This window comes from Rhinopithecus bieti, unplaced genomic scaffold (assembly GCF_001698545.2).
Source record: "Rhinopithecus bieti isolate Rb0 unplaced genomic scaffold, ASM169854v2 scaffold_26302, whole genome shotgun sequence".
Classification (NCBI taxonomy): Eukaryota; Metazoa; Chordata; class Mammalia; order Primates; family Cercopithecidae; genus Rhinopithecus; species Rhinopithecus bieti.
The window spans coordinates 411,603-438,634 of NW_016812027.1; the positions used below are offsets into that span (position 1 = coordinate 411,603).

Below are 27,032 nucleotides of genomic sequence, written 5' to 3' on the forward strand. Positions count from 1 at the left end.
GTAAACAATAATTACCATCAAAATTGAGTGATGCATAATAAAATAACACTTTTACTTTTAAAATCTTATCTTAAAAGCTAGAAGTTAAATATATTTAGAATCATTCACTTGTTGCAGCAAAGGAGCTACTTGGTTTATAATAGCCTTGTCTTTGAAAGAAATCCTGTACTTCTGGTTTAAGATCAGAATATCTATGATGATATGAGTTATAAAACATGTCTTGTTTCTAGAAAGGGAAAGTTCAGTGCATGAAATGTCCTTTCAGATGGCAAAAGTCAGTGTACTAGAAATTTGTAGTCATGTATTAGTTTTATTATTCCTTTCTTCAGAAATAGATTTTTCTCTTTACCCATGTTTGAATTTAAAAGAATTGTTTATTACAAAGAGAACCACAAATACATTCTAAACCTTATATTTTTAAGTACACATTTTAACCAGTGAATTGGGGATAATAAATTGCCGTTTTTTTGCCAGGGAAAACAACAACATATTTTCAGTCTTCAAATATAATTACATGTGCTCTGAGATGTTACCATGGCTCCATTTTAATAAACAGCAATCATATTTCCTCCACAAAATCAATTCTAGGAAATATCGATTCTTTCCTTGCCTCACTCCTCTCCCTCCCCAGTATTTTCTGCCTCTTAGAATGTTTTTTTAACTTTGCTAGTGTGATAATTTTTTAAAGCTCTTAATAAGCTTTAAGCATCTTCAAAAACCACCCTTTAGTAATCATAAATATTTATGACTAAATTTAAATTTTACACTCCAAAGTATTTTCATTGGAAGGGAGATAGTATGACATAGTGGAAAAAATACGGACTTTAGAGTGAGACAGGCTTAAGTTCAGATTCTAGTTCTGCCCCTCTTGTTATGTGTCCCTGAGCAAGTTATTTAACCTTTCTGAATATTAATTTCATTATTGTAAATGGGATAGTAGTGTACCCAGGAAGAGTGCATTTAAATTAGATAATCAGTATGATTGGTATGAAATGCCTAGCCCTTTCTGGCCCACAGTAGATTCTTAAAAATATACACACACATGTTGTAGAGAGAACTAGACTTTCAGTTTCCAAGAAAATATAAAACACCACAAGGCATCTCTCATCCCCTGAGATAAGGGTGTTTGGTCATCTCACATGTTATTCCTTCTCCTTGGAGAACTGCTTCCCTGCCCATCTGCCAGCCTTACTCCTATATCTTGGCTTATATGTCTCTTTCTCCAGGAAGCATTCCTAATTGGATTAAGTTTGTTTAGGTGTCTCTCCAAATGTTCTCCTAACACACTATAATTTATTACTTACTATACTGTATTATCACTGCCACCTTATCTGTGTCCTCCAGTGGACTATAGACTCTGTACGGTAGACACACATAGATCCTCTTAACCATTGTTATCCTTAGCACCTAACATAATGCCAACATGTAGTCAAAAATTAATTAATATTTGTTGAGCAGGTGAACAAATGAATGGTGTTAAGCACTTAGGTATGATCATTTGGTATTTTAAAAGTTTATATTTGATCAGCTTAAATTTGTAGCAAGATAGTACTTTAGTAAGTTCCTTTGTTAACCAGTTCCTTTGAACTGGTTAACATTTTCTCATAGAATGTGTTTAAGGTCACATTTGAGAACTTGTGTAAGTAATTTTCTTGAGTAGAAAAGTGTATAAAATACAAGTCTATTTTAGCAAAAGTAGATATATAAATATTTAAATATATTACTGAACCGGATGTGGTGGCTCAAGCGTGTAATCCCAACATTTTGGTAGGCCGAGTTGGGAGGATTACTTGAGTCCAGGAGTTCCAGACCAGCCTAGGCAACATAGTGAGACCCTGTCTTTACAAAAAATATAAAATTAGCTGGATGTGGTGGTGCACGCCTGTAGTCCCAACTGCTTGTGAGGCTGAAGTGGGAGAATCGCTTGAGCCCGGGAGATCGAGACTGCAGTGAGCCATGATTGCACCACTGTACTCCAGCCTAGGTGACAATGAGACCCTGTCTCCAATATATATATGTGTATACACACACAGTATTTTGAGATAGCATTTAAAAAATCAGCCTAAATATCTTTGAAGTTGTTACTGGTAGTACTTAATTCTTGGTAAATCAGACATTTAGTATTTTCTACATTGTTTTTGATTATATTGTTTAGTGTCATTTTATGACTTTTTGCATATGACAGGATAGAACTGAATTTGAATGGGTTCTAATTTATTTGGTTATGGGTAATACCTTCATTATTACCTCATTAATGTATTCTGGAATTTAAAAACCATTTTTTATATAAACTACTTATATAAAGGAGTTAAAGTTGATATTTCAAAATTTACTATTATATATAGTGATTCTGAAGATGGGGAGAAGGAAAATGAAAAATCTAAAACTTCAGATTCTTCAAATGCCGAATCTAGTTCAATAGAAGACAGTTCTTCAGATTCTGAATCAGAGTCAGAATCTGAAAGTGAATCTGAATCCAGAAAAGTCACTCAGGTAAGAGATTATGCATTTGTTATAATTGAAGGTAAATATTCTTACAGCAACTAAAATAAACAACACCATCCTTATCTATGCCTGTGATTTTATTTTTTCTAGATAAGCCTTTCCCTTATAACCCAACTCTGAAGAAAAGCTAGAAACTTAAAAAAAATCTCATCCCTTGACACTGAAATCAGGGAACTCTTATGCATATGGCTTTTTTTGTTCTTGGCTAGGTTGCGACAAAGGGGGTTTTTGCTGAAGGGAATGTAAAAAGAAGTCACAAAAAATAGTATTGAGCAAAGAATTCTAAGTGTACATACATCATCAGAAATTGAGACTATTCACTTTTTTAAAATATTGGGCATTTTGCATAATAGAGTGTTTTAAAGCTTTAAAGAGTATACATTCTTTAGTAAGAATTTGCATAGACATTTATTTAAAACAAATGCAAGAGCCACTTATATAATAAAATAATAATGCTTTTGGTAATAACATTTATAACACTGAATTTTGCCTGCTTAGCAGGAAAAAAATAAAGTATAAATTGCAAAAATGTAGTTGTTAATGTAAAATGTATTGTATCTGATTTCAGGTCTAGTTAAAAGAATAAAATAATAATACAGAATTCAGACCTAATTATAATTATTTTTGGTCTTTAATAATCACCTCCTTCCTATAAATGGGCCGTGTTCATGCTAGACTTCAAGTATAGTAGTTTTATATATAACTGTGTTATTCAGTTTGTTGAAAATATGACCAAACTCTGCCTTTGATTCCGTTCAGTTTCTTCTTAATCCAATATTGTTTTCGTTTATTTGTTCTATTAACTTGAATTTCTTCAGTATGTTATCTGAGTAGGCAAGGATGAAAATTAATTTATTGAAGTAGACAATTGCCGTCCCCCATTCAAAGATTTATTGTTAAAGAATGTTTTTAAAATTGGCTAGCCTTATTTCACATTTTCTTGCATATATTAAAACCTATCTTAACCTTGAATTTATATTTAAAACTTGTGTCTGTATATAAAATAACCTAAGATTTTTATTTTTAAAAAATTCACATAAAATCTTAAGAGATTTTATGGTTTATTAATCTGGCCTGATATAAAAACTTATCACATAGTGAGTTTGGTGTACTCTCATTTTGTACGTACATCAAATTACCAGAAAGTTTAAAATGTTATTGAAAATAAAGAGAGTTATAAATTGACAGTAAGTACAACCCAGAGTAAGAAGTATTTTTTTAAAATGACAGAACAAGAAATCAGTGAGTGTCAAGTGGTGGAAGTTATTCTTAGGAAGTTTTGTAACAGTTGAAAAATTATAGACTTCAGTTCCTCTGTAGTATTAGAAGCAGAGCTTTAGGATGCCATTAAAAAGCCACAGTGGTTGAACATCATGTTGTGTTGTACTCTTTCCTCCCCTGAAAAAAACAAAAGACGATAAAAGCCACGGGGGCACTCCAGGTCAGTGATTCTGTTTGTTTCTTCTTTGTCAAAGACTTTCAGTGATCAGATTAAATCTCTTGATAGTTAAAAATATGTTCCTATAAAACATCAGTATAAAACAACTGAAACTATTGCAGTGAACCAAGACTTTTGAGAAATTTGGGTTTCGCTCACATTGTTGATAGTTTTGTGTTCATGTGTTTCCCTTAGGTGGCTTATTTATATTAGAATGCCTTTTCCCATCTATAATAGGCAGGCAGGACTGTGGAATTTTTTGCTTTAGTTTAGCAATTGGAATAAGTATTCTCCACCTTGGAGCTACCATAACTACTTATTTATTTCTATTTCTTTCTGAATAATTTGGCATATACCATGCAATTGCAGAGTAGATCTATTTTCTAATAATAGGCGACTATAATTGTAGAAAAGTCCTCCTTGCACCAAGTGTTGTGGCTTCTGCTTTAAATTATGAGTAATGAAGGCAGATGGTGGGTACTTTACTTTAATTTAGCATGACAATATGTTAGTGCTGAAAATTCGTATGCCTTATATCTACAGCCTAACTAAATCTATACTTTTACGCTTTCTTTTCTTTTTTTTCATCCAGACAATGTGTTTTGAGGGCACTGAGCATGAAAATGTGACCTAGGAGTTACCTTGAATATATGGCTTTCAGAACAGTTAATTTTTATGGTAGTCCTGTGAGATAAGCATGGTGTTCTACTTGTTGGGAGAGAATATCTTTGTTTCAGTTTCCTCATCTGTAAAGCAGAAATGCTAGTACCTACCTTACTTCTTTCAAGTGTTATGTTAAAAATAAAATATGAAAGATCAATGTAACACACTACATAACCATAAAACAACAGTTTTAACATTTTTTAAAATTTCATAAAAGATCAACAGTATTGGAGAACATCAAATGCTAAAAGTAATCTAAATTTTTTGGTAACTCTTAAGTATCCTGCTTTTTTTTCCACTCTTTTTACACTATTCAGGTTGTAAGTCAACATTTAATTTTGTTCCCTTACCTACAGCCTGTGAGCTTAATCACTTTCTTTAGAAGACAGCTGCCATCCACGGTCAGTGTCTCTACTCTCTAACTCACAGTCTCCATTTACCCTACTTTTCCTTTGAATGCAGCTCTGTGTAAGATTCACATCCACTTCCCCAAGGGTAACTCCTACTTCCTTTTGGTCTTGTTTTGTTCATAATCATCTGTCTCCTTCGCACCTTTAATCTCTTTCTCCATTCATTCCTTTTCTGCCAACTGTAGCATTCAGGTTTTTTCATCATTTAAAGAGAGAGAGTGGGAGCATGGAGTGGAAAAGACAGAGTGTGTGTACATGAGTGGGAGTGAGTTTAGAAAAATAATCTATGTATCCTGCATCTTGTACTTCTTAACCCAGTTATTTCCAACTCTATCCTACACATACTGCTCTCTGAAAAGGCAGCTATGATCCTTCCCCAAACCCAGTAGCCTTCTCTTACTCTTGGTCTTTTTGTATGACTGTTCCCCTACTACTTAAAAGTCTCTGCATCCCTTTTGTTCTGACTTTTTTGACCTTTCATTCTTTCAGTTGCTTCACTTTTTACCCGCTTCTGACACCCAAGTATGAACGTTGCTCCCAAATTAGTACTCAGTACACATTAGTGTTTTGAGATATTAATTGATGTGAATGAATTTTTCTTTAGTCTTCTTTTTTTCCCTCTAAATTTGTCCTGTTGTGAGACCTAATTCACTCCTATAGCTTCAGCTAAAACATTTATGTTAATTACTTCCATGGTAATGTCTTTCAGTCTTTACAATACGTTTCAGCTTTTCTTCCCAAATTCATACCGAATTTTTAGACCTCTCTGAGGCTAACCTAATATAATCAAACCTAAATGTTTCCAAACCGAATAGAATGAGAAGACATGCTCTACCATTTGTCACCCGCATTCTTTTCATTCTCCCAGATCTGAAGCCCCAGAATTATCTCTGACTACTCCGTCATTCTGTATGTTTAGATAGTTACCAACTCCTATAGGTTCTGTGTGTTATTTCTCATGTCTGTTTCTTCTTTCCCTACTGCCATTATTCTAGATCAGCTTTTCATTACCTGCATAGACCACTGCCATTGGTTATCCTCTGACCAATGCTTTCCCAACCCCAAGTCCTTCTATACAACTGCCAGATGGATATTAAGTTCACTTGGCCTGATGGCCCCTTGCCATTTGAGTTCAGTAAACTCAGGCTAGCTTGCCCAAACCTACCTAGTCTTAACTAGGTTTTCTTTTAAAGAGAAAACCTGTTTTCTGTTTTCTTTTCTTTTCTTTTTTCTTTTCTTTTCCTTTTCTTTTCTCTTCTCTTTCTTTCTCTTTGTCTCTTTCCTTCTTTCTTTCCTCTTTCTCTCTCTTTCTTTTCTTTTCTTTCTTCTTCTTCTTTTTTTTTTTTTTCCAGAGTCTTGCTCTGTCACTCAAGCTGGAATGCAGTGGCATGATCCCAGCTCTCTGCAGCCTCGACCTCTGAGTCTCAGATGATCCTCCCACCTCAGCCGCCTGGGTAGCTGGGACTACAGGCATGCAATACCATGCTTGGCTAATTTTTTGTATTTTTAATAGAGAGGGATTTCTCCATATTGCCCAGGCTGGTCTCGAACTCCTGGGCTCAAGTGATCCACCCACCTCAGCCTCCCAAAGTGCTGGGATTACAGGCATCGGCAACTCTGCCCAGCCACACACACGAAATTCTGATCCCAGTGGAATATTTGTGGTTCTATTAACACTTTGTATCCCTTCCTATTTCTATGCCTTTGTTCTTTGTTTTTCCATCATTTACTACAGAAAATAAAAGCAAGGGAGAAAGTAGCCTCATATCACTGTGACCCTCCACTTCTCCTAGTTAAGAATGGCTGCAAGGAATGAAAAATGTTACTGATGATGGGGTATCACTCATATGAATGGGACAGTCAAAAGGGTGAGAACCACAAGGGGATTATTTATGTTCTTAAAATACCCCAGCATATTCATGAGGCACAAAACTATAGTCACACATTCAGGTGCCATGTTTGTTTGTTTGTGTTATTGATTGGAATATGTCCTCATTTGAGGTCAGATGTTGTCAGTAATGACCGGAGAAAATTTTGTTGTTATAATTATGTTGATGGATAAGCGTATTTTATGTGTAGGTGTTATTTTTTGAAATATATTTAATTGAGAAATATTTTTAGTATAGTCATTTGAATGAAGTAATTCTTTTGTTCCAAATAACACCTATAATAAAATTACTTTTAGTAATTCCTTATTTTATGTGATTTCACATGCTTTACACAATGTAAAGGGAAAAATTTTTTTGTGTGAAAGAGTGGAGAGAAAACTCAGTAATGTAGACCACATTGTATCAGGAAGAGATTCACATTTATATCACTTTATCCTCTTTTTGACCAATATAATTAAGTTATATTCTGCTTGTAGTTAAAATTATGTGAACAGATGGTGAAAAAATTTATTTAAAATGATGCTTTTACATTTCCAGGATTTTTATCCTTCATGAAACCTAGGCTTCAGTGTTCTTATAACTACCCAGTATATTAGAGTGCTCCTCCACACCATAGTTATTTCAGCTACGTTGTTAGTCCACTATTTGCACCTTATTCACGATGCAGTATTCTAGTTATATCTATAGTGTCTGTGTACTAATTGCTGAAGATTTAGATAATCTATGATTAAAATGATAAAAACTTTATGATTGTAATTTATTGTGAGTACATTTTATGTATTTTCCTTATAAACATTTTAATTACATAAACTATATGAAACATAATAATCTACCAATGTGAAATAAATATAAAGTATTTAATATACTTGCACTTAATAATACTTAATATCAAAAGCATTTCAGTATTTGAATTAAAACTAAGATTAAGGTACATATTAGCTATGAAGAAAATAGTACCAACTATAGATACTTAGCAGTGTCTGAGTTGCTCTTGTCAGTTATTTTTATCTCAGGTTATATTTGTGTCTCAAAACTTTGCTGATTCCTTTTGGGAGGTGCAAAGAAACTCAGTGAATCTCTTAGGTGCTCTAAGGATCAGTCACTAGTATTGTGACTGGTGTCTGAATGTCAGTAAATATTAAGATTTACCTTAATAAAAGATTTTGGAAATAAAGCTCTTTTATTTGAAAGATTCTTGGGGATAAAGTAAATTTGGCGTGTGGTGTGAAATAAATCATGAATAAGAGTGAAAGGAACTATTTTTTGACTGGTGTTATGTTCTGTTTGAAAAATACGCAAGTTTTGCCCTTCTCCCCGGCGGTTAGTGCTGAGAGTGCGGAGTGTGTGCTCCGGCCTCGGAACACACATTTATTATTAAAAAATCCAAAAAAAAATCTTAAAAAATCATTTAAAAAGCCCCAAAAAACTTTACAAAAAATCCGCGTCTCCCCCGCCGGAGACTTTTATTTTTTTTCTTCCTCTTTTATAAAATAACCCGGTGAAGCAGCCGAGACCGACCCGCCCGCCCGCGGCCCCGCAGCGGCTCCAAGAAGGAACCAAGAGACCAAGGCCTTCCCGCTGCCCAGACCCGACACCGCCACCCTCCCTCCCCGCCGGCAGCCAGCAGCCAGCGGCAGTGGATCGACCCCGTTCTGCGGCCGTTGAGTAGTTTTCAATTCCGGTTGATTTTTGTCCCTCTGCGCTTGCTCCCGCTCCCCTCCCCCCGGCTCCGGCCCCCAGCCCCGCACTCGCTCTCCTCCTCTCACGGAAAGGTCGCGGCCTGTGGCCCTGCGGGCAGCCCTGCTGAGATGAACCCCACGCCCCCAGCTACCCCATGGCCTCGCTCTACGTGGGGGACCTCCACCCCGACGTGACCGAGGCGATGCTCTACGAGAAGTTCAGCCCGGCCGGGCCCATCCTCTCCATCCGGGTCTGCAGGGACATGATCACCCGCCGCTCCTTGGGCTACGCGTACGTGAACTTCCAGCAGCCGGCGGACGCGGAGCGTGCTTGGGACACCATGAATTTTGATGTTATAAAGGGCAAACCAGTACGCATCATGTGGTCTCAGCGTGATCCATCACTTCGCAAAAGTGGAGTAGGCAACATATTCATTAAAAATCTGGACAAATCCATTGATAATAAAGCACTGTATGATACATTTTCTGCTTTTGGTAACATCCTTTCATGTAAGGTGGTTTGTGATGAAAATGGTTCCAAGGGCTATGGATTTGTACACTTTGAGACGCAGGAAGCAGCTGAACGAGCTAGTGAAAAAATGAATGGAATGCTCCTAAATGATCACAAAGTATTTGTTGGACGATTTAAGTCTCATAAAGAACGAGAAGCTGAACTTGGAGCTAGGGCAAAAGAATTCACCAATGTTTACATCAAGAATTTTGGAGAAGACATGGATGATGAGTGCCTTAAGGATCTCTGTGGCAAGTTTGGGCCTGCCTTAAGTGTGAAAGTAATGACTGATGAAAGTGGAAAATCCAAAGGATTTGGATTTGTAAGCTTTGAAAGGCATGAAGATGCACAGAAAGCTGTGGATGAGATGAATGGAAAGGAGCTCAATGGAAAACAAATTTACGTTGGTCGAGCTCAGAAAAACGTGGAACGGCAGACAGAACTTAAGCGCAAATTTGAACAGATGAAGCAAGATAGGATCACCAGATACCAGGGTGTTAATCTTTATGTGAAAAATCTTGATGATGGTATTGATGATGAACGTCTCCGGAAAGAGTTTTCTCCATTTGGTACAATCACTAGTGCAAAGGTTATGATAGAGGGTGGTCGCAGCAAAGGGTTTGGTTTTGTATGTTTCTCCTCCCCAGAAGAAGCCACTAAAGCAGTTACAGAAATGAACGGTAGAATTGTGGCCACAAAGCCATTGTATGTAGCTTTAGCTCAGCGCAAAGAAGAGCGCCAGGCTTACCTCACTAACCAGTATATGCAGAGAATGGCAAGTGTACGAGCTGTGCCGAACCCTGTAATCAACCCTTACCAGCCAGCACCTCCTTCAGGTTACTTCATGGCAGCTATCCCACAGACTCAGAACCGTGCTGCATACTATCCTCCTAGCCAAATTGCTCAACTAAGACCACGTTCTCGCTGGACTGCTCGGGTGGCCAGACCCTCATCGCATTCCAAAATATGCCCGGTGCTATCCTGCCCAGCTGGCTCCTAGACTACCATTTAGTACTATGAGAGCCAGCTTCTCCAGTTCCCACGAGTCTGTGCAAACACAAGCGTGTTGCTAGACACACTCAAGCACAGGACAATGGGTCCACGTCCTGCAGCTGGCAGCTGCTGCAGCTACTCCTGGCTGTCCCACCGCGTCCACAGATAATATGTCTGCAGGAGTTCGGCAATCCTCAGCACAGCTAATGGCACAGCACAAGTTACAATGGCACACCTGCTGTTCATGTACAGAGGTCAGGAACCTTGAACTGGGCTTCCACGTTGGCATCGCCCTCTCAAGAGCAAAAGGGCAAATGTTGGATGAACGGTTCTGTTTCCTCTATTCAAGCCATGCACGCCTCACTTCTTGCCGGTAAACACTGGCAATGTGTTGAGATTGATAATTCACAACTTCTCAATATGCTCCGCGAGTCTCCGAGTCACTCCGTTCTAAAGGTTGATGAAGCTGAGGCTGTAGCTACAAGCCCACAAGCTAAAGAGGCTGCCCAGAAAGCAGTTAACAGTGCCAGCCGGTGTTCCATACTGTTAAAATTGATCAGGGACCGACGAAAAGAAATTGTGCGTCACGCGAAGAAAATATCAAACAGTCGAAAAACTTAAATATTATGGAAAAAAAAACATTGCAAAATATAAAATAAAGAGAAAAAAGGGAAACGGAAACTTGAACTGTATGTAACCCGACGCAAATGCCAGGTCTAGGCAACATAATGTCAGCCTAGATTACCTATGAGATTTAAAACAAAACAAACAAAAAAACAAACAAAACAATAGTAAAATATAAAAACAATTAATGTTTTTATAGACCTGGAAAAAGAATTTTCAGCAAAGTACAAAACTCTAAAGCATTCCTTTCGTTAATTTTGTAATTCTTTCCTGTGGGAATAGCTCAAAATGTCAGTTCTGTTTTAAGTAACAGAATTGATAACTGAGCAAGGAAACGTAATTTGGATTATAAAGTTCTTGCTTTAATAAAATTCCTTAAACAGTGAAAAAAAAAGAAAATACGCAAGTTTTAATTATGTTTTACAACTATTTTGTATGTTGCAATTATATAACTTCTATAAATATTGGAGAATATTGGGTTTTACTGTTATATTGCAAAGCCTTGCCTCTCAGTTTATGTCTTTCCCAATTTCATTTATATTTTAAGTTCTCTAAAATAAACATGTTATTCAATTGCACTTGAGACCTTTAAAATGAAGTGGATTTGGATTAAGCAGGCTTTCCTATTGAAGTAGGCGCACTCTAATAGGAAAGATGGGTTTTAGTGGGCTACACTTCTTTTTAACTCATAAAGAAGTCTCAATTTACCAGCAGTGTACTTTGGTTTAAAAGTATAAGTGTGAGCCTCAGATTTTTGAAATCATATTTGTCAGTTAACTTGAATGAAAGAAAGTCATGAAGTTATCCTTGGTTGATAATTCTAATTGAAAATATTTCATGCAAATATCTTGTCCTGTGAGGCTACAAATTAGCTTTGATTTCTTGTTGATTTCAAAGCACAGTATGGCTTTGACAAACTTTACATACTGCTTATCCTATTTTACAGTTTCAAATTTCAAACCTCTTTACAGTGGTTTCCTCTTAGGATGCATATTTGATGCTTGTCGTGTCAGGTCTTTTTTGTTACTTGCCTTTTTTTTTAATCGGCATGAAAATGAACATGCATAATACATTAAAAAATCTTTTCAGGTACATTGTTACATATTTTTGTTTGTATTATTTGGAGGTTAATAAGTATTTCTAGGATCTTTTATTTATTATTTGAAATGAAATGTATTAAATAGAAAACAGTTTTTTTAACCCTGTGACTTTGTATTGCGTTTTGAAAATGTTGATGTGTTGAGGTGTATAATTGAATACCATAGAAACAAAATGGAGATTTGAGGATGATGAATTGAAAACTAGGTATTTTTTGTGCTGAGATTCTAAGATCAGTTACTGTTGTCCTTATAAAAGTCTAATACAGTCACTCAGCTGTTAAAAACCTAATCCTCTATTTAAAAAAATATACAAAAACAAATTGTCTATCTTTCTGCCTGATCTCTTCTCAAGTACTAACACAATGGAAACAGTGGGTGATCTGTCAATGTGTTTGGTTTGTCAATGATGGTTTTGTATAAATATTGGGAGGGTAAGAAATAAAATTGCACAGTAAAATATGATTTCATCTGCCTTTTCTCTGCAGCTCCATGGCTCATGCTGCGGTGTGAAATTCTCATTTTACACACTTTGCAGGCGGAGCACATGAATTATGCATTGAGCAAGAAAAATCTCCTGCCTCAAGTCCTATATGCATTTACCCAGGTTCTGTCTCTATTACCAAGATGAATTGCAAATGGAGAAATGTTTGATGGAATAGAGCTCTTAACTTCTTTGTTTAGAATTCAGAATTTTATTTTTATAGTAGAGCCTTTAAGTATGAAAATGTTTTGAACTTACTATGGATTTTTTAAAATGAAAAATGAAATCTAATATAAGAGGAATACCAAACACATCATGAAGCATTTTATAGCCTTGATTCAGAATGCAAGGGTTTTTCTATTCAGTAGAAATGACCATTATCTATTGCTAATGTTGTATTTCAGTCACTGGTTATTTGCTGTTCTCAGAAAGTCAATGAAATTCTGTCCTTTTGAAAGCCTTTTTTCTCTCTGTTCTAGGCCTCTAATAAGCGATTATGCCAGTTTCACATGCAGCTCTGTTCTGTGTTATATGTGACCTGATATGTATTTAATAGATATTGTTACACACTCTTGGCTGTGAAGTAGAAAATAAGGTATAGACTTGCCTTCAGCTTTAACTTCATCTTGATTTGATAGGTTTCTAATTTTTCAGGTGGGGAGGTTACAGTTCCATAAAGACAGTCATGCACCATTGTAGCTTATAGGAAGCTACACCCATTGTGCTCAGCATAGCATTTTGATAAGTCACATGATGATATGCTCTTTTTGTTACATGTTCTTTCTTCACAGGAATGATACTCTAGTTGAGACAGCATTTTCATTTGGCACTTGTTTTCATTTACTTGTGACTTTTAAATTTTAGCTTCAAAACTAACATTTCTTCTATTTTTTTCCCCATCTTAGACACTGTTTACTCATTTGAGAAATGGAGAGAGGGGCAAATACTATTTCTTTCGTTTTTCAATGAGGAATGAAAATTAAAACTTGGCCGGGCGCGGTAGCTCAAGCCTGTAATCCCAGCACTTTGGGAGGCCGAGACGGGCGGATCACGAGGACAGGAGATCGAGACCATCCTGGCTAACACGGTGAAACCCCGTCTCTACTAAAAACTACAAAAAACTAGCCGGGCGAGGTGGCGGCGCCTGTAGTCCCAGCTACCCGGGAGGCTGAGGCAGGAGAATGGCGTGAACCCGGGAGGCGGAGCTTGCAGTGAGCTGAGATCCGGCCACAGCACTCCAGCCTGGGTGACAGAGCGAGACTCCGTCTCAAAAAAAAAAGCTGCACATTGTTTTGTTTTTCTAAGACCACCAGAGCGGGTACAAAAGAACCAGCGACTAGGCAAGGGTAGGAGCAAAACTGCAAGTTTATTTTGATCACCTAGCTTCAAGGGAAGAAGGTGGGTAGGGAGAGGTCTGTTGGCCCCCCGACAAAAGGGGCCCCCAGAGTCACCCGTACAGCTCTCGGACGGAGTTCCCACAGTCCTGACATCCCGACAGGAGTGGAGGACTGAGGAAGGCCGCGCGTGGCGTGCCTCCGGAGCGGCTTTTCTAGGAGTGGGAGGGCAATAGGCGGGGCACGGGCGTGTCAGGGGGCGTTCCACAGGTGCGACCAGGTAAATCTTGGTCTCTTCAGATTGACATCACCTGGCGCATGCCTAGTTGGTCTGCACCTTCCCGGGTCGCCGGCTGGATTTTCGCGCGCGCGGGNTTAACGCCCTACTCTTTGTTGGCCTTTAGTTGTTTGTAATGCACTTAATTAATACAATTTTCTTTTTAAAAGATTTACAAATTTTTTCTCAATCTCTAACCAAACTGTGAACAGTTCAGGCTTAGGGGCATTGTATTCTAGTTCATGGATATATACATTTTGTAAGTACAGTAGACCAAATAAGCAAATATCTGCTGAGGGAAGCCCTAATTATATGCAGATATGTTTTGAAATATTTATTTTCTCTACAAAACAGTAGAGCAAGTGTGTGAGTCCTTTCAACTCTAAAAAGAAAGAGCCTGGGAATGTCATTTATAGATTTTAATGAATATCTTTGGCAAAGAAGTTTGATAAACCCAGTATAGAAACATAAAATATCTAGTACAATGCCTGTCACAAACTGTATCAGAAAAGGCTGACCTATCACAAGCCCATCAAAAATCTCTGAGCTCTGCATATATTGAGTATTTCTTTTTCTTAAGTAAACCTGTTTAGAAGTTATTTTCAAGAATATTTGTGGACTCTCTACCAAAGAGCCACTTTACGTTTTATGTTAGCAAGAAGTTGTCAGGTTATAAAATAATTGTATACCTTTAAATTTTCTTCTGACATTTATAATTTTAAACACAAAATAGTTTAAAATAAGAGTTTGCATAGTGGGTAAGAAATACTTTATGCTAATTGAGACAAATGTTGATTCAGGAAAACATTTTGTATAACCATACAGAAGTTCAATTTGTTGATACCACTAAGCAGAGAAAAAAATGTTTTGGAATATTAAGGACTACATAGATTTTTAAAACAGAACATGTGATAAATGAAATATTTGTTATTTTATAGGAGAAAGAAAAGAAAACAAAACAAGGTAGAACTCCTCTTACCAAAGATGTTTCACTTCTAGATTTGGATGATTGTAAGTATTGTAATTTAAAATATTTCTTCTGTGTTTAGTAAGAGTATTTTTTATTTGTATAGTACCTTTTATTTACATGTCCCAAAATATATCAATATTTATTGTGTAAGACTTATAGATGAATAATGCAGGAAAGTTTTGGAAATCAGTGGTATTTGTTTATTTCATCTATTCAGCATATCACTTTATTATCACATGAACAAATATAGATGGCCAAATAAAAGTATACAAAATTCATTTTAAAATCTTTTGCTTTAGTAATTTATATGTGTTTTGTTAAATAGTCATCCATATCTTATAACTTCTACATTGTGAAATGTGGATTATGGGGATTGACACATGTAACTTAAGGAGGTAGAGGATTAAGGAAATGGAAAGGACATCACCGTCTTCCACTTGGCACAACTTTAGTAGCAATGGAAAATAGGTTACAAAGCTTTTGGAGGCCAGTTTCGCTACACCTATCAGTCTTTTACCTGCAAAAAATCTTTGTCCCAGCAAATCTAAGAATTCAGAATCCTACAAATATACTCACCCAAGTGTGCAGAGATATATATATATTTATCACCTCCTGTTAAATCCTCCTGCATTGTGAGAGAGAGATAATGGTACTTTGTTGCACTAGGAGAAGAGTAACAAGAAGTGAGATTTCATGAATATTAAACTACTGTCATTTTTTGATAGAGTTTTTCTGTGCTGGGAGTGAGTTATGTTTTAGATTATCTCATTCTGTCATAGATGTGTTCTGTTTATATTGTTTACCTGCCCTGTCCCCAGTAGACATGGCATATACTTAATATTGAGAAATTAAAGTATATAATACAGAGAAATAACAGAGAAACTAGAAATAAAAATATAGTTAAATTTGAATCATGTTTTACATATTAGCTAAGATTTTGAGGTTTGGTAACATCCAGTGTTGCTAAGGTTTGGAGAAACAGATGTACATGTTTTTGATAGGAATATAAATAGGTACAGCTCTTTGGAGTCATTTTAGCAATATCTATCAAAACTTAAATTGCACATATCCTTTCACGTAGCTGTTCTCCCCACCCGCCGAGACGGAATCTCACTTTGTTGCCCAGGCTGGAGTGCAGTGGCACTACCTCGGCTAACTGCAACCTCAGCCTTCCGAGTTCAGGCAATTCTCCTGCCTCAGCCTCCTGAGTAGCTGGGACTACAGGCACGTGCCACATCACGCCCATCTAATTTTTTGTACTTTTAGTAGAGATGGGGTTTCACTGTGTTAGCCAGGATGCTCTCTATCTCCTGACCTCGTGATCCGCCTACCTCGGCCTCCCAAAGTGCTGGGATTACAGGCGTGATCCACCACACCCCGCCGACATAGCAGTTCTTTTCCAGAAATTTATCCTACTGATAAACTACTGATAAAATCAGATCTTATTTCTTTCTTATTTTAAACCCTTGAATTTAATGGCTTAATTTTGCATTTAGATGAAAGCCCGTACTCCTTTCCCAGGTTTCTCAGACTGTGGATGATCTGACCCCTCTCTGCTTCTTATCCACATTTCATCCTACTTTGTTTTTATGCATTTGTCACACATACCAGGCTCATTTCGGTCAAGGGCCTTTCTACTGCTGTTCCCCTGCTAAGAACAATTCCCCCAGATTTGGCAGGCTGATCCTTACTTCCCCAACTCAGAAGTCACCTACTCTTACACACTGTCTTGGTCCCTTTGAGCTGGCATAACAAAATACCTTAGACTGGATAATTTGTAAACAGCAGAAATTAATTATTCGTAGTTCTGGAGGCTGGGATGTCCAACATCAAAGTGCCAGCATATTTGATAATTGGTGAGGGCTAGCTCTGCTTCAAAGATAGTGACTTCTGTTTCCTCATGTGACAGAAGGAAGAAACACTATCCCTTATATCTCTTTTATAAGGGCACCAAGCCCATTCATGAGGGTAGAACCCCCATAACCTAATAACCTATTAAAGGCCCTGCCAGAGTCTGGATTAGGTTTCAGTATGAATTTTGGAGGGACACAAATACTCAGACCATAGCACAAACCTTCACCTGTTATTCTTGTCTTCATGGCATTTTTCACTCTATGACATTACCTTAAAATTTTGGTACTTGATTATTGTCTGTTTCTCCTGACTAAGATATAAGTTCCATGAGGACAGGATCTCTGTCTGTCTTGCTCACTGCTATTTCTAGTGTATAGAGTGGCTCCTGCCAGTTAGTGGGCACCCAGTAAATATTTCTTGAATTAATAATACATATGAAGGCATATATAAAAATTTCATTGTGGCATTGTTCAGTGGTTAGCTCCGGTGTCCTTGTGATGTAGGACTAACCTGGAAACAGACAAGAATAAGACTTTAATTTTATTTTTTTTTTGAGACAGAGTGTCTCTCTGTCGCCCAGGAGTACAGTGGCCGGATCTCGGCTCACTGCAAGCTCCGCCTTCCGGGTCTACGCCATTCTCCTGCCTCAGCCTCCCGAGTAGCTGGGACTACAGGCGCCCGCCACCTCGCCCGGCTAGTTTTTTGTATTTTTTAGTAGAGACAGGGTTTCACCGTGTTAGCCAGGATGATCTCAATCTCCTGACCTCGTGATCCGCCTGTCTCGGCCTCCCAAAGTGCTGGGATTACAGGCTTGAGCCACTGCGCCCGGCCAAGACTTTCATTTTATGTTTTGTATCTTTCTGTGACATTTGAATATCTTACATATGTATGTTTGTAACCTTCACAATTTTAAAGTTTAAAATTATAAAAGAGTAACAGTAAAGTACATTTAAAAAGGAACTAAGAGTAAATGTTACAAGAACTAGAGTGTACTAATTACAACTTTTCTTCGTATATTCAACGTTGGATTTCCTGGCAACTATGGTAAAAAAAAGAAAACCTATAAAATGATATAATTGTTATAGTTCCATTCTATAAAAGTATATTTTATATGTTGAGACACAAACTTTTTTAAAAAATCAAGTTTTAAGAACTGATATGAAAGTTTTTTTGAATTTTTAAGGGAACTTTGATCCCAACCTACATTTTTTAACTCAATATAGGATATAGTACTTCTCTTTGGTTTTGATACCGAAGTGCTCCTTTCTTTAAAAATCTTTCATAGTCCTGCATTTGTCAGAAATGACACTTGAGGAACTCTTGTTAACAAGTCAGTTCAGCCTACGTTTTCTGGATCGTCTGCTAAGTGCACGGTACTTCGGTAGGTACTGTAATACATAAATAGAATTTAGTCATTCCCTTCCAAAAACTAAAATCTAGTCAGAGACGCAGATACCTGGACAAGTAACTATTGTGTATGAGAGAAAATAGAGATTCATAGTATAGTGAAGAAACAAAGAGGGAGCTGAAAACCCCTCTTTAGGGTTTTCATTAACCCCAAATTTAAAAACTACAAAATCCTTGTGGAAGAACCATGATCTGAGCTTAAAGACAAGCAGAGTGCCAACTTCATTATATGCCTCCTATTAGCCTACAGTAGTTTTCCATTGCCCATGGCATGCAGTTTGTTGCTCAGACACTACAAGGTCACTCTCCAGTGGCTTTAGTTCTTAACTGTGAGAATTAGATTAATCTTGAAAGAAGGCCAGACACATTCCCTGTGTTTTATCTAAGAGGCACATCATAATCCACACAGGTTGTTGGGTAGATACACAGTACATACCAGGAAGACTGCAAGTACTGAATTTATTCATTTCTTCATTCAGGAAATGTTAATTGAGTACTTGCTGTGATCTTTATAATCTGCTACATACTGGAGATTTCTAAATGAATACAATATTGTCCATACCCAAGGAACGCTCAAAGTGTAATGGGAAAAACAGATAAATTGGCAATTAGATTGCCTCATTATAGATGAAATGAGGAGAAATGCACAAAATACTGTTTAGTATCAAGGTACCTAATCCACCTAGCAGTATCAAAATTTAACTTTTGAGTTGAGTTTAAGAAAGCGTCAGTTGGCTGAGCATGGTGGCTTACACCTGCAATACCAGCACTTTGGGGAGCCTAGGTGGGCACATCACCTGAGGCCAAGAGATCGATACCAGCCTGGCCAACATGGTGAAACCCCATCTCTACTAAAAATACAAAAATTCGGCAGGTGTCGTGGCGCACGCCTGTAATCCCAGTTACTCGGGAGGCTGTGGCAGGAGAATTGCTTAAACCTGGGAGGCAGAGGTTCCAGTGAGCCAAGATCGCACGACTGCACTCCAGCCTGGGTGACAGAGCGATGCTCCATCTCAAAAAAAGAAAAAAAGCATCAGTCAAGCAGTTGGAGGCATGAGGGGAGGGTATACTAGGCAGAATAAAGGTGTGGAGGAGGGAAAGAGCTTGCTACTGTCAGAATTAATGATTGTCTCTCTCTAAGGCAGCAACCCTAGTAATAGACTGACTCTATTACAAAGTAATTTGGTTATTAAGTCTCTTACTATTTCCCCTATTGTATCTGTTGAGGGGATGTTATCATGAGCACAGGAATTAGTCCTATGCTTTTAATCAGTTTAGTAGTTTCTTTGTGTCTCATTTTATTCATTTGTAATTTTTTTTAAAGACTGTAAAACTTCTACAGTTTCTTTAGATCATTAAGTTATATGACTCTCTTTCATGGGAGTCAGTTAACAATACATGAGAAAAATATTTGTTCTAGGATAATATATGACCTAACAGTCTTTTGTTAGACTTAGAGATATCAATATGCTTTCTATGTTTCAGGCATATTTTATATTCCTGGAAATTACAATATATTTTAGGGCCCCATACCATGTGCTCTCAGTAGGACAATCATAAATCAGTTATCATATTCTAGTGTTCTTTTATAGGAAATGTAAACCTATGTCATTACATTGTTAGTACAAGTGACGGTGAAGTATTTAAAAAATCTCTGTCAGCCAACAATAATCATACTTCAAATAAGCCTTATGATATGTAATATCACATTGTCGAGTGAATTGTGGTCAAGGCAGTAGAGTGGAGTCGCTGAGAGGACAGTGGAGCAAGCTGTCTGAGTTTCAATCCCAGCTCTGTTACTCACTAGTTGTGTCATCTTGGGCAATTTACTTAACCTCTCCATGCTTTAGCTGCTTTGTCTATAAAATTGAGATGGTACAAATACTTTTGGGAGTCATTTAATTCTCAAAGGATGAAATGAGTTGATATATGTAAAAGCATTTAGAACTGTGCCTGACACATGATAGGCATTACTGGGGTTAGTAACGATGCTGGTGCTGATGATGCCAATGATACAGATGATGCAGCAAATTACATATTAAATAACAACATATTAAGCCATTATATATTCAGTTTTTCTTATTCTTAAATCTTGAGGCAATGCTTTGATCAGAAGAATAATTGAATAATTATTATATTAGATCTACTTTTAGAAAAGAAGATATTTTATAGAAAGTTTTAAAACAAAAAGAAGAAAATAAAATTAACTTGTAATCCAAACACCCCAGGTTAACATTCCGACATATCAGTTTAGATTCTCTTCATATGCAAATCCCCCCTCCAAATTGGATTGTACTGAGAAGCTGTTTTATCACTTGCTTTCTCCTCTGTTTAAAGTACATGTTCTTAGCCAGTGTGGTGGCTCATGTCTATAATCTAGCACTTTGGAGGCCAAGGCAGGAGGATTGCTGAAGCCCAGGAGGTCAAGGCTGTGGTGAACTGTGATTGTGCCATCGCACTCCAGCCTAAGTGACAGAGCAAGACGCTGTTTCCAAAAAAAAAAACAAAACCTACGTTCTTTATAACTACATGGTTGTCCTTCATCCTGTTATAACAAATTCTGTTTAACAGATTTACTGTTGTTGGGAATTTAGCTGGTTTCCATTTTTTTGCTATCATAATTAGTGAAGTAACATTCATCATTGTAAATATATATTTCAATATCTCTGTAACGGTTTCCTTAAGATAAATTTCCAGGAGTAGTATTGCTGGAACAAATACTTTGAAGAATTTGTTTGTCCAAAATTGACTTCTAGGCTTGGCATGGTGGCTCATGCCTGTAATCCCAGCCAAATGGGAGGCTGAGACAGGAGGATTGCTTGAAGCTGGGAGTTCGATACCAGCCTGGACAACAAAGTGAGACTCCTGTCTCTACAAAAAGATAGAAAAATAAGCGGGGCATGGTGGCATACACCTGTAATACTAGCTACTCAGGAGACTGAGGCAGGAGGATCACTTGAGTCCAGAAATTCAAGGCTGCACTGAGCTGTGATTATGCCACTCCACTCCAGCCTGGGAGACAGATAAACTCCTTCTCAAAAATAAGTAAATAAAATTGCCTTTCAGAAAGCTTGCACCAGCTTACACAGTATCAGTATGAGTGTGCTATATTCCTTGTACCTTCACCAATGCTAGATTTTGTATTTTAAAATTACCTTTTCTAATTTGACAGGTGGACACAATATTTCATTTTAACTTGTATGCTAGGACATTTTTTTTTTAAACCCTATAGAGTCACTTTGTTTTTACACATTACTAATGAAATACTTCAGCACGGTCAACTAGCCTCAGAATTCACTTTAGGATAAGCTTTCAATGCCAACTTTCATCTCGCCATACCTGCAAACAGATTCATAATCATCTCTTTAATAGCAGAGCACACAACTTCTGAAATGATATTAAAACCCATCCTTTTAAAAAAAAAAAAAAGAGCAGAACTTGCTTGTGGTGTGAATTTTCTTCTCTTGTGTCTTGGTAGTATTTAGCCAAACCACCATTGAAATCAGAGGCTGTTTCTTACTCAGTTTTTTATTCCTTACGTGGGCATTCTAATATTTTGAAAGGATGGATGGTGGGTGGATGGGTAGACAGGTGTACAAAGGAATGAACAAACAGGCATTTGGAACTTACCTGAAAAGTTACTTGTTGCATGGGAAAGCAACATACTATGATCCAAGTTAGAAGAAGCAGTTTCTAATTCTATAGTGGTTCTACCATTCACTTTTTTAATGACCTTGTCAATATTAGTCTCCCTGTGGCTCAGTTTCCAGTGTCTTCAATATTAAATGCTCTTTCTAAGCCTTCATATTGCCATTGCCTCACTTCATTCCTAAACTATTGTAAATTCTTCCATACTCCCAACCCTGCCTTCAGTCTGTACATTGTACTACTGTCTGATTGACCATCCTGCAGGGCCATATTCATTGTCATTCCTCTGTTTGATCGATATTTGGCTGTTCTCCGTGGTCAATAGGATAAGTCCAGTCCCCTTAGTTTTTCAATTTCCCACCTCCCAGCCTTTGTTTATAGCATTCTGTTATCCAACAATTAACTGGCTTCTTTCTTTCCTCTTACTCAAATCCCACCCTTACTTAAAAATTGGACTTCATTCTCTCCTATTCATGAAGCCTCCTCTTCCACTCCATCTCCAGTGATCCTTGTTTTCCCCCGACTCTGTGACACTTACTAACTCTACAGGGGTTTTCAGTGTGGGTCTAAGGAAGCCTGGGGGTTTGAAGCTGTGCTTCAGCCGTACTAAGTGAGCATGGGGAAGACCAAGAGCTCCACTACCTCCCCATCCAACCTCCAGGCTGCTTTTTTAATTATATATGTTGAGATTTTATTTAGTGTTTCCTTTGAATTTTTTCTTCTTTGGCCATATCATTTACGGACTGTATTGTTTCTTTTTAATTTTTTTTTCAGATATGTGTATCTGTTTTTCTTAATTAGGTTTTGTTACTTAAGGATCTTGAACTTTTTTGTCTCTCACTTGCTACCTTGCAGAAGAAATATTTGTTGTTAACTTTATGGATTAATATTTGTTCTGCCTTGTTCACTGGATGTTGTGAGACTGAAATGAGAAAAAGATGCTTTGAAAATTACTGTCACAGCTGGGTGTCATGGCACACACCTGTAATCCCAGCAGTTTGGGAGGCCAAAGTAGGAGGATTGCCTGAGCCTAGGAGTTAGAGACCAGCCTGGGCAACATGGGAAGACCCTATCTCTTTAAAAAAAAACGCTGGGTTTGGTGGCATGCACATACTTAGGAGGCTGAGATTGCTTGGGCCCAGAAAGGGATTGCACCACTTTACTCCAGCCTGGGCAACAGAGCAAGACCCTATCTCCAAAAATAAAAATAAAAAATGTCAAATTAAGTAAATGTTATTCCCTTTAGAATAGTATTTTGGAGTGAGAACTTGTTGGAAGCTAAAACTTGACCACATTTTAATGTATTTTATTCAAATGGTTTAGAAGCACCAAAAATTAATGTTATTGTCTGTTCACACAGACTAGCAGAAATACAAACATATAAAGACACAAATTTGTATTACATGAGAAGTACAGTTATAGAAGTTTGTCCAAGTATATCTGTGGAACAAAGAAGGCACATATAAGCTGTTTGCAGGTGAGCCAGAGAGTGTTTTCCTTTTAAAGGGTAGCTTGCCAGATCAAAGTTGCAAGATGGGCAAGGCAGAGAAGTAGGCAAACAGAGTAGAATATAAAAGGCTCCAAGACATAGAACAAGATCTTGGGAACTATTATCCCATAGAACTAGTGCATAACACTGCTGAAATTGGAGATAAGCTGGACCTGAATAGTCCAGTATGGTGTCCACAAGCCACATGTAATTACTTAAATTAATCAAAATTTAAAATGCATTTATTTAGTCATACTAGCCACATATCAAGAAGATGTTAGACATATGTGGCTAGTGGCCACTTTACTAGATGTAGAACATTTCTGTTATCACAGGAAGTGCTGTTAGACAGGACTGGGGCAGACCGTAGAGGACTTTGTGAACTTGAGGAGTTGGGCTTTTATCTTGTAGGCAGTTACGAGCCTTCAAAGAGTCTTAAGCAGGGAATTAACATGATCAGACTTGGATTTTTAGATTTCCAAACTTACAGTATCAGTTCTCAAGTATATAGCAGTTTTAGAATCAGTCAAACATTTCCATCTAGCACATAGCTTTTGCTGAAAAAGTATAATTACAAGGGAATTAGGTAGCCTGGACCCCGAATTAGAGTAGAGAATAAAATAGATATAGGATTTAAACATCTTTCAAGACTTCTAATTCCACTGGAGCATTCTCTTGGAAGCGATTGTTATTCTTTTGATAGTCTGGGGAAAAAAATGCTTTACCTTTTAGGGAGATTACTGGGTGATAAATGTTAGTGATAATGTTATGTGAAAAAATTTTCACAAACTATTACTCAAAATATTTATATCTTTATTTTGTTATAGGATTTACCATTATGTTTTGAAAGCTAAGACTAATAACTGCCATGAGTTGATAATAACTTGACTAAAAACTTGACGCTACCACGTTGCCAGACCTGCCATCGCCGACGTTGATACGTACCTGCTGCGTCACCGCAAGTCCAGCCGATGTTAAATAGAATTGTCATACATTTATTCAAAGTAATTTAATTAGATTTACTAACAAAATAAAAATGTTGCTTTTAATAATTTGAATTAAATGTTCATGCACATTTACTAATTTGGGCCTTTTCTTACAGTTAACCCAGTATCCACTCCAATTGCACTTCCCACACCAGCTCTTTCTCCAAGTTTGATGGCTGATCTTGAAGGTTTAAACTTGTCAACTTCCTCTTCGGTCATCAGTGTAAGTTATTTTTAAAATACACCAGCTCAGTTTTCTTACGTTGCCATTGTATCTTTTTTATTAATGTAAATACTTGAAGTGGATTCTTAGTTTTGAACAGATTCTTCTCTAAGAACAAGCCCAATTTAGCTAAGACCTTTTAATTTTTTAAATAATTTACTCAAACCATTGTCTTCTCAGTTTTTTTCCCTTGTTGTCCACACTTAATTATCATCTGTATGTTTTTCTCTGATATTGTTATATATCTGTAACATACAAAGGTTTTTCACCACATTGACACAGTACATACACCTGAACTGTGCCACAAAAAGTTGTCTACATTAACAGACTTTCGTTTCCGTAATCATTTTATTCCTACCACGCTATTTTTTCATAGACTATTAAAAACTCATGACTGTTTTATTTAAAAGTTCAAGATAACTTTTTTCTTGTCTTATTTTTGTATATTTATTTACATGTGTTGGTGTCTTTAAAATTATTCTGTAATGTTATTTATAGAATGTGATGTGAAGTGAGGCTGGAACCTACCTGTCACAAAATAATGCAAAAACCATCAACTTATCATGGTATTTGAAGCTGCCACAACTTTTTATTGTGTTAGCATATTATATCCACTAACCTTTCACTGTAAATCAAGCATGCTGCCTAAGACACATAATCTGTTGATATGCTTGACCTCTTGTTAATTTGTTGTCAGAAATCTGACAGACTAAGAGACAGAATAGTAAGCTTTGATGGGCATAGGTAGCTTCAGTAGATCTGGTTCTCAGGGCTGGCAGGGTACTACAGGGTATGTAACTGATCATCTGAACTGCCTGGGAGCATAGAGCTGCTTCTGCCAAAAGTGGGAGAAAGAAGTGCCTAATTCTTGTGTGTTATTATGGAAAAAAATTCCTCCTTCAAAGCAAGTATGCTATCAGGGCTATGCAGTGAAATACTGAAAAAAGCTATCTGCATTTCCGTTCAACACTGGTCACCTCGCTTAGAAAGTACAGGTGAAAAGTTTTAAGCTACAGTGTTCTCTTTAAGCATAGAATGAGATTATCTCTTAACCACTCAGAAATGAATAAGAATGGTATTTGCGATTTTAATTTGTCCTTGTTTCTAAAAGGAAAAGGCACATTAAAAGATATGAAGGGGGAAGCATTGAAAATAAGCAGTTAAGTCTTTCGTTTATTCAGGTAATAAGTATTTATTGAGCATTTGTGGTAGGCTCTAAAGAAAAAGTGTTAATCAAAAAATCAATAGTGAAGCAGTTAGTACCTTGAATGGAACAGGAGGTCCTTAAAACCTTGGTTGGCAGTAAGGTAGTGAATAAATAATAACTTAGGCTCTGATATCAGATGTCCAGAGTGCAAACCCCTGCTTTGCCACTTAATAGCTATGTGACTGTGGGCAAATTGGTACTCTTAAACCTCCTTTTCCTATGAGAATACTGTCTACCTCATAGGATTGTTATGAGATTAATGAAATAATATATGCAAAGCTCTTAGAACAGTGACTGACACATTGTCATTACTCAGTAAATGTTAACGAATATTCTCCAAAGTGATATATGTGATAATGGACCTGAGTGTAGACTCTTCTACTTTATTAACTATAAGAAGAAAGCAGTTGAGATTAGAAAAGCTTGTAGTAAATTTTCATTCATCACAAAGTAATTGACAGACTCACCCTTTTATACTAAGGAAAATGTTTATTGAGATGGTCTCTTCAAAGGAAAGAAAACCACTCCATCTAAAGTTGGGCAAAAAACGACCGCCAGTTGACACGGCTGAGTGAAGCAGGACCACAACACTCACTCCCCAAAAGCTAACAAAATGATCAAACAAGTACTGCTAAAAAGAATGACAACCAGAAGTTCACCAGCAACAATAAAATAAGGACAGGAATAGAACTTTAAACAAAGAAAATGCTAGAACTCTGAAAAATGGAACCTGTAGAAATAAACTGAATATTCTGCTGCAGAATGGCATGGCTCCTAATAGCACATCCAGCCCTCAAAACAGTACTGAGAAAAGAAGATGAATCAACCAGAGTTTGATCTTCCTCATTATGTGTCTGAATTTGGAAAGAAGTGGACAGAAGACATCAGAGGAAAAGAAGGAAAACCCCTCAAGAATTACAACTCCCATATAATGCTGTGAGATCGCAATAAATCTAGGAGCTTTTTTGGATCCTGAAATGAAGTTCGTAGATGATAGAGTACATCTATAATTTTAAAGTCAACATGTTGTCCTAGTTGAATAGAAAAAATAAAAGTAACATATAATAAACTAATATTTTTAATGATATGTAACTGTTTGACCATGACTACATTAGAAGTAGTTAAATGATGCGTGGCACTCATATATAGAACTCATGAATGTGGGAACTATATGTGCAGATTTATATAGGTGTGTTGTTCAGCAACTCAAATGCTATGGGTTGCGGTATTGCCATCAGTGACATAATTTTCCAAACACTGAACAGTTTTTCTGCACCAAAGTAGTTGCATTCCTGGAAAACTGAACCTGTTAAAATCTTGCCAAAGGGAAGAAAAACTTCGTAT

At 37.1% G+C, this 27,032-nt stretch overlaps 1 protein-coding gene and 1 pseudogene across 2 annotated transcripts in view; both read left to right on the forward strand.

Moving 5' to 3' along the window:
• Nucleotides 1-27,032, forward strand: part of AP3B1 (adaptor related protein complex 3 subunit beta 1) — a 306,794-nt gene that overhangs the window by 193,574 nt on the left and 86,188 nt on the right. The window contains exons 20-22 of the mRNA XM_017895526.1: nt 2,346-2,493; nt 14,843-14,915; nt 24,375-24,481. Coding sequence (XP_017751015.1) covers nt 2,346-2,493; nt 14,843-14,915; nt 24,375-24,481 — 328 coding nt within the window. The remainder of the gene's footprint in view (nt 1-2,345; nt 2,494-14,842; nt 14,916-24,374; nt 24,482-27,032) is intronic.
• LOC108544429 (polyadenylate-binding protein 1 pseudogene) lies at nt 8,213-10,137 on the forward strand (annotated as a pseudogene). The gene has a single exon (XR_001889841.1). The product of XR_001889841.1 is annotated as a polyadenylate-binding protein 1 pseudogene (transcript).